At 34.6% G+C, this 16173-nt stretch overlaps 1 protein-coding gene across 1 annotated transcript in view; it reads right to left on the bottom strand.

The window, feature by feature from the left end:
- LOC149079972 (small conductance calcium-activated potassium channel protein 1-like) overlaps nucleotides 1–16173 on the bottom strand; it is a 185696-nt gene that overhangs the window by 47628 nt on the left and 121895 nt on the right. The window contains exon 4 of the mRNA XM_089238890.1: nucleotides 14700–15121. Coding sequence (XP_089095016.1) covers nucleotides 14700–15121 — 422 coding nt within the window. The remainder of the gene's footprint in view (nucleotides 1–14699; nucleotides 15122–16173) is intronic.

The raw sequence follows: 16173 nt of genomic DNA, 5'->3' as shown, positions 1-16173 counted from the left end.
ATTAAATAAGCCATATGTAAATAATTTATTCATTTATTAACATTACAATGTGAATGACAAAGCAACATGAAATTTAATTAGAAGAAAAAGATACCATGTAAGGAAATAAACTTCTATTGTAATCTAGACTTTTCTATTGATAATCTGATTTCATTTTTTTCTTCCCGCATGTAATGTATATTCGGATCATGCTGTTTTGACAAGTTTCTTGAAATAAGAGCTTAATATTTGGGATTTCATTTTGAGCAACCTTGTTAAGAATGCTATGCACGATGAGGAATTAAAATTGCACGAGTTCAAAATAATTGCGCGTTTTTGTTGTCGGAAAGATTCGGTTATAATCATGTGACATTTCGCTAAACAAGAGTGCTTGATATTAAAATGAAAAGGGAAGCAAGAAGTTGCGTGCAATCAATTGTTCGCTTTGGGCGGTGTCATTTACGTGCATGGCAGCTCAAATCGTGGTGCATTAAAAAATCATGACTTTATCCTTTTGAATATCGAAGAATTCCATTTTGTACCACATGGAAAATTCATTTCCATATGAATGGATGCGGGGAAAAAGAGGAATAATAAACTGCTTATATCGTATACCACTTGATTAGACTAATATGAAATACATATTTTCATTTTCCAGGATGGAATGAAAAAAAAAATTGCGTGTTTTTTCTCTTTCTTTCATATTCATCGAAAGAAAAGTTATTAAATTCTCATTACCGAACCCCTGACATCGTAAGTTTTAGTTCATTGACACGCACGCAATGCAAAGGATTTTAACCTCGGAATGTTTATAAGCTTATTTGAAATATTTTTTAAGCTATACGATTGTTTAAGCTTACGAAAGTCAAAATGTTGTAATGTTTCCGAGGATTCAAGGTCACCATTTATTTTTCTAAGAAGTTTCATAATATTATTAAAATGGAATACATAAATGAAAGTCTGAGATCTGAAATGATCTATAATAGATTAAGATACGAGAAATTTATCGAGTATAAATTTACATAATTTATATCCATACATTTTAGTTATTATTCGACATGTGTTCCACATTTTTTATGCTCTCTATTTTCATTATGGAAATAAAAAGCTATAATTTTTGCAAGAAATGTCATGTGACAGATACATTGTACTGGATGTCTGGTTCATATGTTCCTATTTTTGAGCAGTTCCTACTCTCTACAAGAAGTTAGTTAAGGATAAAAAAGTGTACATATAAAAAGCAGCATTCACAAAGTTTTTGTAAAAAAAAAACCAGTGTTTTTCCAAGTGAACTTCTTCTGTTGCCCGGATGAATAATGACCCTATGACCATATAAGCGTGCACCACAAATTGATTTTGAGATTGTTCCTATCCACTTCAAGAATTACATAGGGATTTTCTGCTCCTCAAATCAAGTAATTGTGCTTATTAACCCTGTTGGAAACATGGAATGTTGCCTCATCCAACCTTGGAGAGGGAATAATGTTTACCGTCGATGAAAAGCTTACATCTCCAGAGAAAAATTTCTGTTTTTTCCTATGGTAACACCATTTTTTTGTTTACTCTTTGTTGTGGCACGTAATGACGTTTTTGAAAAAAATTGTCAAACTCAGAATTGAGCAGCTAAATTTCTCTAATATCGTCACTTTATGTGACATCGCTGATTCAAATTAGAGACATTTGATCCGGACACCCTGTATATTAAGAATGTGTTTCAGCATAAGAATATTTATTCATTTTACAATAGTCTGAGATTATCAAATAATGCGTAAAGCACAGCTATGGGTTTCTGACTTTTCACCTTTCCTTTTAAAACATAACCGAAGTTCATAAATAATGCCAGGCAATTCGAAACTAGAAATATCCAGTGAACTTTTATCGCTGGCGCATTCCTATGAAAACTCCCATCTCTATTACTTTTGATTAAGTCGTTTAACAGTGCTAAAATCTCCTTTACGACCTCATACTTCACTTAAAACGATACCCGAATTTCCAACATTTTACGAAGAACTACGAATAAATAATGTAAAACTTTATATCCTGCCAAGTCCGCCAAGAATATATTTCAATTTCACAAGGCTTCTTGATCTTCTCTTAGAAGATGGATGGCAACGATATCTGCGTCATTTCAAAGACTGTAACGTTGAGAGGGTGAATGACATCACAAAAAAAATGGCTTCAAAGATCTTTTCTTTATTACACATTCACGTAAGGGTGCCAGCAGCATGAAATTCTGACATTAAAGGAATATAATTTTCATATTTTGATAGGAAATGAATCTGCTGTAGTTATTCTCATCACGAAATAATTAATATGTATGCCAATAACGCAAAAATTCTTTAGTTACTCATAGTAGCTAAACTACATGGAGGTATTCTCATAATAATCAGTCACGTTTCTTTGAGACCGATTTTATGTGCAAAAGAGAAATGGTTTAAGTATTATAAATCGCTAAACAATACACATGCTTCGTACTTTTCCACAGACGTTCATTATTATCTTCGCCGTGTTGAAACGATGTCAATTAAAGTTATCCTCCTTATTCAGATAAAAGAGAAATTTGTTTAGTTACGTTCCTATTTATTCCCTAATCCAGTGTTTTTTCTTGAATTTAATTGTTACCAATTCTTTCTCTAGTAATCTAACCGAACATCTAAGTTCCTCAAACAGTGGTAAAATATCAGTGATGCAAAAATAATTTTTGTTGGTTATTTATCAAGTTTTTATTCAATAGATAAGTTTTAACACTACGAGAGCCCTTTTTCTTTGATTCGATAAATGCTTAGACTTACAAAACTTGTTTATTCTCGCAACGTATACTTGGGATTCTATTTCAATAATATTAATATACAGGATGCATACAGTAGGAAAGTCCCTTTATCCTAGAATAACTAGCGAACCGTTGATCCTAGAGAAGCATACTTTCTATTAGAAAAAGTATCACAATAGTGTGTAGACCTCAGATAACTCATTCATATTGCAAAGGGCTGTATAGTTACAGTGGAATCTCGATAACTCGACATCTATTATTCCCTGGGCGATCGGTAGCCCAGGTCCTCAAGTACCAAAGGATGTTTAGAGGTGTCGCGAGTTCGATACCCGGTTCGTCCTTGTCAGAAAACTTGCCTGACTCAGGGGTACAACGGAAACGGCGACATGACCACAGGAAAAATTGCTACCGCAAGGAATCCCCCATCGAGGTGTTAGCGCACCAACCTCTCGATGAGTATAAAAAACAAGCCTGGCGTTCGGAATCGACAATAAACTGTAGGTCCCGGTCTAATTATCCCTCGTGTGCGGAAAATGACCGTGGTGCGACAAAAATGATATATTATTCCCTTGGTTGGCACAATACTAGTTTCAATATAGGGGAAACTCTCTAACTTGACACATGTTTGGCTTAAGTTGACTACGATTTTTGTCCCTTTACCACGATTGGTTTTTACAATTTGCCTTGGGTTACCAGTTCTAAGAATTTTTTGACATTGTTCATGGGTATTTGGACAATCCTTTGTTTCTTTGTTCTCTATGATGTTCTGCATTGGGAGCGGGGAGCCGTGCATGTGAAGAATGAATGTTTGAAACATGTTGGCCGGCTTATCATTTTAGTGGCATTTCCAAAAAAGGTCTTTCATTCTTTTCATGGTCAAAAAAAGTATGGATATTGTCAATATCCAATAGGAATGAAAATCTTATCTATTGGGAGTTTTGATATTGTCTGTTGCAAAGAATGTTTTCGGTGTGACTCAGTTTTACGATTTCTTGGAAAAGGAGTAAAAGAAAAAGAGCTAAAGCTTGGTTAGACGCTGAATATGTCATTTGGTTTTCATCGTGAGTATCGACGGCCGTGAATACACACAATGGCTCCACATAAACTTCATACTTTAACTTTAAAATCAAAAGTTGAAAGTTCGAAAAAACTAGAATCGGGTAGAACTCGCCAAAGAATATGGAGTTGCACGGAACACTATTTCAACATTTGCCAAAAATAAGGAAAAAATTTTGTTACCATTTGAATCTTCTTATGATCTAATCAGAAAAAGCGTAAGAAAATCAAGGCTTCAGTGACGTAGAAGAAGTAACTTTTTCTGTGGTTCAAATCCGCTTGATGTCAATCAATCCCATTATCACGAACAATAATTCAAGAGAAAGAAAAAGATTTTGCAAAAAGTCTCAATCAAGGTGATTTTACTGCGAGCAGTGGATGGTTAACACGATTCAAAGAGCGTCATGGCATTGTTTTTAGGAAAGTTTGTGGAAAGAGCATATCACCATCTCAAAAACCTGTTGAAAATTGGAAGAATGATATTCTCAAACCAAGAGTATAAAGATGCAGGTGTGTTTAATTATGATGAGACAGGTTCATTTTTCCACCTTTTGCCTAACCAAACACTTGCCTTCAAAGGGGAGAAATGTGAAAGAGGTAAAAAATACAAAGATCGTTTGACAGTTCTTTTGGCTGCAAACTCAGACGGTTCTGAAAAATTGTAACCGTTAGTTATCGTAAAATCAAAAAAAACCCGCAGTGCTTTAAAATGTTAAGTCTTCCTGTGGACTATGATGGCAACAAAAAAGCATGGATGACATCAGAGATTTCAGAACTATGGTTGAGGAAGTTAGATAGAAAAATTTCAAGTGAGAAGAGAAAACTTTTAATTATTTTAGATAAAAAAAAAAAAAATTGCACCGCTCATCCAAAAATAACGGGCCTTTTTGCAATCAAATTATGCTTTTTACCACCTAATTCAACAGCAATTTCACAACCGCCGAATCAAGGAATTATCATAAGTATGAAAACTTCTTACAGAAAATTAGACCAAAAAATTTGTGAATTTGTGGATGTTGTTCTGTTTTAGATGCTGTTGAAATGATTGATTCTGCGTGGAAGTCAGTCATGAGCCACGATTCGGAACTGCTTTCGTCATGTTGGTTTTTGTTCTGAGTCTTTGGAAAACGGTAATTTATCCGAAGATTCCTCTCAAACTACGCGTGGAGAAAGCATAAATAACGCTACGGGTGATTTTATCGAGGATGAATTTGTGAACATTGACTCTGATCTTGTAACATCAGGAATGTTAGTAGACGACGATATTCTAGAATCAATCAATCAAAGAGTAATCAAAGAGTAAACACCCCTAACTCAAACCTCGACTCGTCCGTGCAGCACGCGCGCTGATGTAATAAAAACGGATTTGCAGATAAAAACTTTCTCCTGGTCAGAAGTACCAGCTAACGTTGCAATTTGCCTCTGTTCATGGTGAAAACAAGAGATTTGAGCGACTTTGAATGCGGTATTATAGTGGGTGCCAGAAGTGGCGGTCCCAGTATCTCCGAAGAAACGCTCGAGTGGCGTGGTGATAAGATGCTCGTCTACCACCGTGAAGGCCTCAGGTTCGAACCCATGGTTTAAACCTGTAGTTACAATTTTTGGATAAGAGATCAACATAGATTGGTTAAAACCCTGAATTTAACCAATCCGTGTCGATCTCTTATCAAAAAATTGTGACTACAGCTTAAACAATGTCGGTGAATACCTCCCTTAATGAGTTAATTTAAAAGTTATGTGGAATCGTGTGTGAATTAAAACCGTAATTTAGATTCGGATTCAAAATTGTCATTAATCGATGTTCACAAAATTTTATATTGATAAGTTATATGGCTTTATTCCTTTGAATATTGGAATAAAATTGAAAATAACATTTATATCGCATTTTTTTAGGTATAGTAGTTTATTCGGTAGAAATCATAGTATGTGTAATATTTTTACTGTGCGTTTCTTCAACTACGCGCAGATTTTCCAAGAACTGAATAGAATATTTCGCACAGTACGAGATATTACAGTTTTATCAACTCCCTATCAAAGGAAGAGAAAGCAAAAATTACTTTCATGTCGTAAACATTTTGTGATTGACGGAAATCCCTGACGAAGCAATTCATCAATTTAGATTGTTAAACACAAAAGAAAGAAAATCGGTTTTAAATTAACGTTAATACGGCTCTGGGAAGCAATTTTAACGTACGTGGGTCATGTAAACACATATATAATCATTACTCTTCTCTTCTAACGGCTTTTTTATACCTTATTTAAAGGATTATCGTGATTTCAACGCTGAACATTCAGAGACTGGTTTACACGCGATACTTAAAACCTTTCTCTCTCAGCATGATTCATTTTCGAGAAACTCTGGATGAATAGCTTCCGTGGAATGGAGTCCACAATTAATAGTAGAGAATAGTGACCACGATTCTCAGCGTGACGGAAAAATAAAAGAAAAATCTAATGTCTAATTCAAAATGAAATTTTGAAATTAGGATATATAAACAATAATTTGAATAAAGAAAAATTGATTTTTTCATTATTTTAAGAAGTTCAAGAGCCAAAATATATGAATAAAATATAAATCATGAAACTCACTTAAATTATTCTGGGATTATTTTGAAATTACTAGCTTTTTGAGGTGCATATATTCTTGATACCTGAACTTTATTGCAACGAACTCTTGGTTCAAACAAAAGTTCAGTTTATTTTTCAGATACTTGGCATTAAAAAAAGCATTAGTAATAATTCTAAAAGATAATATCAATTGATCACACATACAGATTTTCCATAATAAAAGTTGGCATGTTCTGAGCTGCGTGTAGCCTTAAATACCCATCAGAAAAATTTTAAACATTAGGGACGTTACAATCAAGTGTCGGGAAGAATTTTCGAAGCCGCTTTCTTGAAAATCTTCACATCGCTTTTGGTGGAGAATCACAGCGATCGCTGAAAAATTTCACAAGCAAAGCACGTTCTTTTAAATTCAAAACTACCATTTAACGAAAAAATATAATGGAAATGCTTATGCTGGAAATGTTTAGATGTCCTGGCATGAAGCTTGCGTAGTTCGGCTTCATGTTTACCAAAAATTAGCACATGCATTATAATTTGCATAGAAAACACCTCATAGCGGTGAATGTCAAAACTGGTTTTTCACTGCTATAAGTTTTTTCCTATTCCTTTATTAACCCTCTCACCGGCATTTTAACGAGAATAAAATAATTTTATTTTATAGCAATGACGAGCCCGAATACTTTCTGAAGCTGATTTATAAATGGAACAAATTTTCCTACACCTCTAACATTGCACTTGCTGGAAATTAGAAGAAAGCATACCGCATAAAAAATATGACATTTTATAGGGGGGATTATAAAGATTTTCGCTATGCCAGTTAAAAGGTTAATACGTTCTTTGAAGTTTCTTATTAGATTTCTTATGGGTAATCAAGGCTGTAGGCATTTCAAAACTAGCGAACTAATTATATACACTGTGTATCTTGACAAATACAAATATAAATGCCACAACAAGCAAAATACTAAACGAGGTGACTGAAAAGACATGCCCACAAACATTATTGATGTCAAATATATCAAAATACAGCAACACAATAAAAGAGAAATAATATCAAAAAAACCAATAATTGTGATAAAATATAATACACTGCCCATAAAAAAGTGATTGCCGATTTATCCCAATGTGTTTATCGTATATCTTTTTGAACGAGCCAATCGACCCCCGAGGGTCCATTTACTATTCCATTTATTAACAATCCTAATAGAAAAAATTCTCTGCCACACCAGAGGAATTGTCCCTTATCAATCGATAACGGCGACCCCTTGTCGATGTAATCGATTGACGGTGTATAAATTACTCTTGTTACATCCTATCCATCTTGTTGAAAATTTTAACACTTGATCATATTTCCCCGAAACCTGCGTTCCTCCAATGCAAACATATTCAAGAAATCGAGTCTCTCTTCATAGCTCAAGCTTTGTGTACCAACTAGAGCACGCGTAGCTCTTCTCTGCAGCCTCTCAGCCAAGGCAGTGTCTCTATGTAGGTATGATCTCTAAAACCTTAAGGCGGAGTCCAGTCAAGGACGAACTAAGCCTCGAAAAAACGGAAGAATGACTTTAGGAGAACGCACGAGACCTTTTTGAGAATGAAACCGAGAATGCTGTTCGTTTTTTTGACCACCGCTGAACAACGTTCAGAAAATCTAAGCCGCTCTTCAGTGAGAATTCCTAAATCGGTGGTCCTGGTTGCATTCGAAATAATATAACCATTCAATTCGTAAGTGAAACGTGAGTTGCTCGAACTAAAATGAGTGACCATGCACTTGTCAACGCTAAAAGTCATGCTTCATCCATTTGCCCGTGCTGCAATCCTATTTAAGTTGATCTGGGGCAAATCCCTATCACTTCGATTCCTGACTACCACCATTATTCTCATGTCATCTGCAAATTTGCTTCCATCCATACCCCTGATCGAAAGTTTGTCGATAAAAACTGAAGAAAGAACGGGACCAAGGGCATTTTCTTGAGGGAATCCACTTTTTAAAAGTGGATTCCCTCTGTCCAATCAGAAAATTCCCCACTCACCATAACCCTTTGTGACCTATCTCACAAATTGTAATTGTTGTAATTGTTGAACTACGATTCTATTCAATTCAACAAGTTGCCCAAAGTCCCAATCTCATGTAAACGCTTCAAGAGTTTACTATGTTGGGCACAATCGAATGCCTTTTTTAAAGCAAGTTAAACAACGTCAACGTTTTTGCTTTTTCCAAAGCCTTGGTCATCTGATCATATAAAACAATTGGCATTCAATAGACAAAGAAAAAGGTAAAGTTTTGAAGCAAATAAGTTGAATTCATATCCATGAATATCTTTTAATACAGTGGGAAAAAAATACATATTCAGTATTATATAGCAAGGATGGTGAATATTATTTTCAAAGGCTTGTACTCAAATGTTCTTTAGTGAAATAGAATCAAAGTATATATTATAACATTGGGATCTTTTCTCTCAATGACCAAGGGAAAAGAAAATTTGTTGGGCATAAAATGAGGGGAAAAATGACTATTACCTTCAACAAATGGCCATCGTAAAGCAAACAAATCAATCACTCGGGTTGTTAGCTTTTACCGCGTTTTTAAGGTTTTGGTGATAAATGTTGGTCACTAGAGAGGGCGCTTCCTGTCTTTTATTTCGGTAGAATTTAAAAAAAATAATATAAAATGAGAAAAGAAGGGTGAGAAAAATAAATGAGGAAGGAAGAAGTCTTCCATTCGATCGCTTTAATATTCTGAGACATAAATTGTGAAGAAAAATGACTTCTCATATATGAAATTCCGATGCCTTCCTGAAATTAATAACTACAAGTAATCATCTTAAAGCCAAATAAATGTTCTAATCGTTTATCTGTGCTTTCGTTCCACAAACTTTGATAACATTTGTACTTATCGGAATGCTGTATGAAGTTTCTTTTCAATCTTATACTCCAATGATTGACCCGTAATATGATTATTTCCCCTATAAAATTCATTTCATTCTGCTTAACAAGAATTAGATTTGTATAAAACCTGTTTGATGGGTGAGTTCGAATAAAAATGCGTTGCTATGAAAAAGAATTAATACCAACTGAGATGTAAGAAACAAATCAGTCTTCTGAGAGAAATAAATTCTCAATGTGTGCGTCTTTGGACACTAATTGCTGATTTGTCTTTTCAATATATTAATCTAAAACAAATATCAAGGGTAAAATAAACAATTCTGGATCTCACATAACAAGGAGATTAGATAAAATTTGAACAAAAATAGGATATTTATTCAATTGAATCAGATGAAATTTAAACCCTCTTATGCTTTTTAACGATATTGGAATTTTTCGTTCGTGTTATTATGGCATTCAATAGTCTATGGCTATCCAGAAAAAAAAATGTCTTACTAACACACAAAAAAAAACCTTACATGTCGTAGCTAAAAAAAATTTGATTTCCCAAAAGACATTTTTTTAAATATATCTATCTATTTTTTCTCTGAAAGAACGGTAGAAATGTAATACGAATGAAAATTCTAGTAACCTTTACTGTACGTATCAACACACATATATCCTATATCTTATCATAACAGAAACCACTATATATAAGGATATTCTATGAAAATAAAAGACAATCACGTATCAAGCTGCAACTGGCAATACCATTTTTATGTTTAGATACTGTATTTTGTCCGGTAATATTCCTAATTTCAGGATATTATTATTAACACGCAGGATAGTAGAATACTTTTTCATAGTCAACATCTTCGCAATTAATTTAATCATCATCTTTTTCTACATTTCTTTTAAGTAATAAATCACTAACTTCGCTTCTTCTTCTGTGAATTACATGATAGTAATTTCTGATGGATCGTCAATTAAAGCCAAAGAGCGGGCTTATAGCAGTATAGCAAAAACTTAGCAGAATACGTTAATTGGAAGCGTTAAATATGCTTCTTCTTCATCTTACTCTCCTCAATCAAATAAAATAATTTATAAAAGTTAATTGATGATATGCATCTCTCACACTAACAGCTCAAGACTTCCTTAATTGATTTATTTCAGTCATGCTCAATATATAATACGGATTCTTAATTATTGTTGGAATGTTATTAATAAATGTTCGCTCCTAATTTACTTTGTTGGCGTGGATGCCCATCTCATGGCTCATCACTCGTTTATAGAGTCGGATGTTTTAGGATGTTGTAGAGACATTTATGTCTGATTTGTAACAACTATTTATTATTTTGGTGTATCTAAGAATTAAAAGCATGATGCGACGGCAATGAATCGGTTCGAAATTCCTAGCAATATTATTATTCGTTCCCAGAGTTTGTAAGGATGGATGGAATTGAAAAAAAAAATTACGTCATTTACCAATAGAAAATAACTGCAAATATATTCTGATATTCGATCTAAAATGACTTTTTTTAACAGTACTTTTATTACCGGAATCCAAAATATTCCCAGTTGAAGTACGAAAGGTAATTATTGTATTTACGAACAATTACACTCATTATTAGGGGGAGAAATTTTATTTAACAAGATGAAAGTAGCGTTCAAAATGTAAACTAAAATACGTATAAATATACTGTCAACATCACTCTCTCTCCAAAAGTTATTGTTAAAGTTATCAGCTCCTATTAAACTCAGTGGCCAAAAAATTACGAACACCCCTAACTCAAACCTCGACTCGTCCGTGCAGCACGCGCGCTGATGTAATAAAAACGGATTTGCAGATAAAAACTTTCTCCTGGTCAGAAGTACCAGCTAACGTTGCAATTTGCCTCTGTTCATGGTGAAAACAAGAGATTTGAGCGACTTTGAATGCGGTATTATAGTGGGTGCCAGAAGGGGCGGTCCCAGTATCTCCGAAGAAACGCTCGAGTGGCGTGGTGATAAGATGCTCGTCTACCACCTTGAAGGCCTCAGGTTCGAACCCGAGGGCGGAGAAGATATTTTCCCTAACGAACTTAAGGTGACCACCGATAGGTAGCACCTTCATTTCCAACCAATCTCATTAATGGCAGTAAATTGCGATATGGCCAGAGTTGGTGTTTGGTGAAGTAGTATCTCCGAAGCCACTAACCTTCTAGGCTTTTCTCGTACAACAGTATCTCGAGTCTTCAAAGAACGACAGCTTCAAGCAGAATATAGTGGGCGACTGAGAGACACGGATTGTGTGCAGCAACAGAAAAGCTATAAAGCAAGATATTGCAGCGCAATACCACTCGGGATCATTGCAAAACATATCCGTACGCTCTACAAGACGGATCTTAAAACGAGTCGGTTTTAATAGCCAGCGACCAACAAGCGTTCCTTTGATTTCGCTGCAAAATTGAAGAAAAAGGCTTTTGTGGGCTATAGAACGCCAAAATCACACAGACACTGATGAATGGAAGAAGGTTGTCTGGTCTGACGAGTCAAGATTTCTTCTCCATGATTTTGATAGCAGGATCCGTGTGTGGCGCAAGCAGCACGAACCCATGGATCCAGCATGCGACATGACAACTGTTCAAGCGAATGGCGGCAAAATCACGGTCTCTGGAGCATTTTCTTGGTATACTCTTGGTCCCATATTTTGATTGGAAACATCTGTTACTACCAGCTCCTACCTCCACATCGCTGCTGACCACGTGCACCCTTTTAAGGCCATGATATATCCTGATGATGATGGCTATTTTCAGCAGGACAATGCACCCTACCACGGGGATGGAATTATCTAAGATTGGTTTTAGAAACATGATTCAGAGTTTGAATTGCTTCAATTTTTCACTCAGTCACCCGATCTCAACACAAATGAGCATTTCTGGGACGAGGTTGAAAGGTCTGTTAAAAGCTCCGAAACACCCCTTTTTGATCTGAGGGAATTGATAGCTGACATTTCGTTTGCATGGGCTAATATTCCTCCTCAATGGTTTCAGCTACTTGTAGAGTTCATGCCTAGAAGAATATTTGCTGTCATCAAAGCCAGAGGAGGTCCCAGACGATATTAGTGGTGAGTAGCAGTGTGTTCCTAATTTTTTGGACACTTGGTGTAATTGATTCATAAAAATGGAATAAATGATAACATAATCGAAATCTGATAAAAATATTGGTATTATGTTGTGAGAGCGTTTTTTCCTCCTATAAGTACTTTTAATTCCTTTCTAAAGAATCATAGAATTGAACGCTTTTTTTTTCTTTTTATTTTGATCCAGTGCCTTTTCTTCTTATCTTAGGCGAAATCCTCTTAAAGTTCATATAACAATCTTGTTGCATTTTTCACTTGTCGACTGCCATCAAATTATAAACATTCTTTTTTTGTTTCACGTTCCCATATATGGATAAAATCCCAGAAGTAACGCATGATTCGTATTAAATAATGAGGAAATAGTATCTTAGTCAAAGTGCTCGAAAATATTTGAGACCCTCTCCTCTTCCCAGCTAGACTGACCCGGTTTGCTTTGAAATTCTGTTAAAAATGAAGCAAAATAGAATAAAATAAGACCTGAATAAAATAACCCTGCTCATCAAGGGCAGAAGATGATTGGCGGGCGAGTGTTGTGCTTTTTTTATTTTGAGCGGTTTTTGGTTAGATCATTGTTCTGTTTTGTTTTATCAACTTTTATTATAATTTATATTTTGAGTGGCTATAAGGTAAAGTTTGTTTTTGCTTAAATTGAATTCCTCTACCGCGGTTGAAATCGTAATTTAATTTTTCAAAGATTTTGATTGAAGAAATTGATTAAAATGCTCTTTTTCTTAATATGGTTGAATGCTTATAATTAATAATTGAATAAAGTATAGAAGCGGCACACAACGCAAGAGTCAGAATGTATTCAATGAGTATGTTTGATTTAATTTATCTTAATATGTTCGAGATAGGCCCACGACAATCTGATGAATCTTAAGTCTATTATATCAAGATCATCTATACCGGTAGATCTATTTATATGAATAATATCTGTAGCATTTTGAAACTGAAAAACTTTAAACATTAACCAATAAACCAGCTGTGAAAAAACTTTCTAAAATTTTGTTGTACTAAAATCCGATAGTCAAAATAAAAATTAATATAATTACAGTATAAGACAGAAGAATATCTGCCATCTGTTATACGAGTTATCTCTTTTGTATAAAAACATCCTTTCATTCACAATCATGTGCTGAGTGTTTTGGCACAATTAATGTATGGGCCTCTCAAAACTGTTCAAGTGGATTAAATACTAAGAAAGAGAAGGTCATTCCCTTGAAAGGTGCTGCAGCTTGAAAGAAAAGATCATTAAGCGATCAAGTATTGTTATCTCTTGGAAGGAATCATCAAGGTTGATGACGTGAAAGCCCCTCTTCCGGCAATAGCTGAAGATAAATGTATTTTTGCTTTCTGCAAAGACCTCGGCCATTTAATGAAGGACACTTTTATCAATCCAAACAAGGGAGAACATACATGCTAATTTATTATGCTCTTTACCTCAGACATTCTGATATAGGAACTCAACCATTTTCACTAAAATCTTCTGGGAATTACCCAAAGCACTCATCTTTATCTTTCTACTATCCATAATCACGTGATTTCATTATTTACAATCATTTTACGTGAAGTAGAAACCCGAAATATTATGTAAAGTAGTCCAAAACATGAACCATTGAAACAATTATTGTGCTTTTCCAATAAATAAGCATTAAATGAAATTGTTTTGGAAGATTATTCATACTTTTGGTAACAAAAATGGACACTAAAACCTGGATACCAAGAGATTATTAAAAATTTGAAGGAATTATCGACTTGTATATGTGGCGTCAGTATCAATATATTTCAAGAAAAATATCATTCAGTGAAGATTGATGCAAATAAAATTTGTACCGCACTAATAGTAAATACATACCAAAGAGAAAAGAAAGATTATCAAAAATGGTAATAATCGACTAATCAATCGCAGTTGTTGGAGTTAATATCAGAAACATATACGTATCTACTCACACTAAATTATATTGCATTTTATGTGAAGTGGTGTGATATATTGAATTGCAGTCGATTCAAATTAATAAATTTCGAAAAATTAATTTGTCGCACATAGTATTCTCAAACTTAAAAAAAAGTTAATTTTATTCAACGCTTGTGAACGTAAACGCTTGTCAGAATTAATCAGTAAGTCAATCAGTTATAATCTATAGAACGTAAAATTTATCTAACTCCATGCGACACTATAATTATGCTATCGATATCCGCGATTGAAATCGAGCTCGTTGTCAGGAATCGCAAAGATTAATGTTGAGTTTATATCATGCATGCTGCTACGAAGTACTCGAGTATACAGAGATTGTGCATAAACCTACCATGCAGTTCAGCCGTAAGAAGTACGAAGCCAAACCCTACCTTTCGCAGAGCCTGAGCGTCCAGGATGCGATAATCCACAAGGAAACCATGAAAACCAAGAGCACAGTTCCAGGGCAAATGGTCATTAGTGTTTTGAGGACGAACCTCGTATTAAAGTTGATTCGGTTGAGAGCACCGATGCTCCTGGACGATGCATCTGTGAATAGTTTGCTATGCAGGAGCATCACCCTGCAGATGAGATATAGGCGTAGGAACATAGGCAAGGACAGCGTCACGTCGACAGGTACCTGGCGCGATTCCACTTTTCCGTCTTGGTTAGCCAACTTTGTGGTCCATGTGAAGTAATATTCCCCTGGTACGGGGTGGACGGCGCATATGACCAACTCAAGGAGGATCAGGGAGATACGCTGCCACGTCATTGCTATCCTCCAGTCGTCAGCGCAGTTGTCGATCATAAACAGCTGAAATTTAAATAAATCATTATAAGTAAATCATCTCACAATGCTAATACTCACAAAGCTAAAACTATACAAGTTGTCCCAAATTATTTGCATAGCAAATCTCTTCATCCGTTAACTTTAGAACGCACTTTCAATTCAAAAAGTTTTATAATGATGTACAGTTACTTAAAATCTCAACAATTGTTCGAGGGATCATATACCTATAAAATAAAGAAATCAACTTTTTATCAGTCCCCGTGTTTAATCTTATAACTTCCAGTTATCGAAATGTAGATACCGCTCTAAAAAGTAATTTGAAAAAAAATTCATACTTGTGAATACAATATTTATCGCGCGCACGAGCTATTAAATATATAAAATCACCTTGTTTTTGGCAATTTATCACTGTGTTTGCAAGTTTCCACTGGCTCAAATGTTGCTATTTTTAAGGACTGTACACAGATAGAACAATTGCATTTTCAGGCAATTATTTTTAAAATTACAGAATTTTTACAACTTTGAATTTAATTTGCGTTTCGCAGTTTGAGGGCCCTCAATCGTATTCCATAAATGCTGGAAACTTCAATTCGAAATATCTCCGTTAATATTGCTTTAAAAATATCAATTTTTTAAATGCCTTCACGCAGCCGCGTTTACATTTCACTAGTTGAAAGATTAATCACACGGGGTCATCATAATAAAAAAATATTTTTTTTATTTTTACGACTCCTTGGGAAATTTAATACGTTTTAGGTAACTGCACGTCATTTGAAAACTTTTTATAGTTGAAAGTATGTTTCTAAAGCCAGCGGTTGTAGAGATATCCACTGTGCAAACAATTATGGGAGAGCCTGTATTGAGAAAATGATAAATTGAGTAAAATCAAACAAATGTGGTTTTAAATATCTCAATAGAATCACGATAGAAATTCAAAAACAGGCCAAAGCTCCAAACAAGTTCCAAAGTTTTATGATTGAAAATGTTTTCTGTAAGAAAATATTAGCGTTTTGAATATAAATATACATCATTTGAGGTTTATTAACATAAGTTGTATTTGAAGAGTACATATATTT

This window comes from Pholcus phalangioides, unplaced genomic scaffold, assembly GCF_987345545.1.
Source record: "Pholcus phalangioides strain wild (caught in Gottingen) unplaced genomic scaffold, Ppha-v1.0 ptg000011l_1, whole genome shotgun sequence".
NCBI lineage: Eukaryota > Metazoa > Arthropoda > Arachnida > Araneae > Pholcidae > Pholcus > Pholcus phalangioides.
The sequence above is the reverse complement of the archived record's forward strand: the minus strand, read 5'-3'. Positions and strand labels throughout refer to the sequence as shown.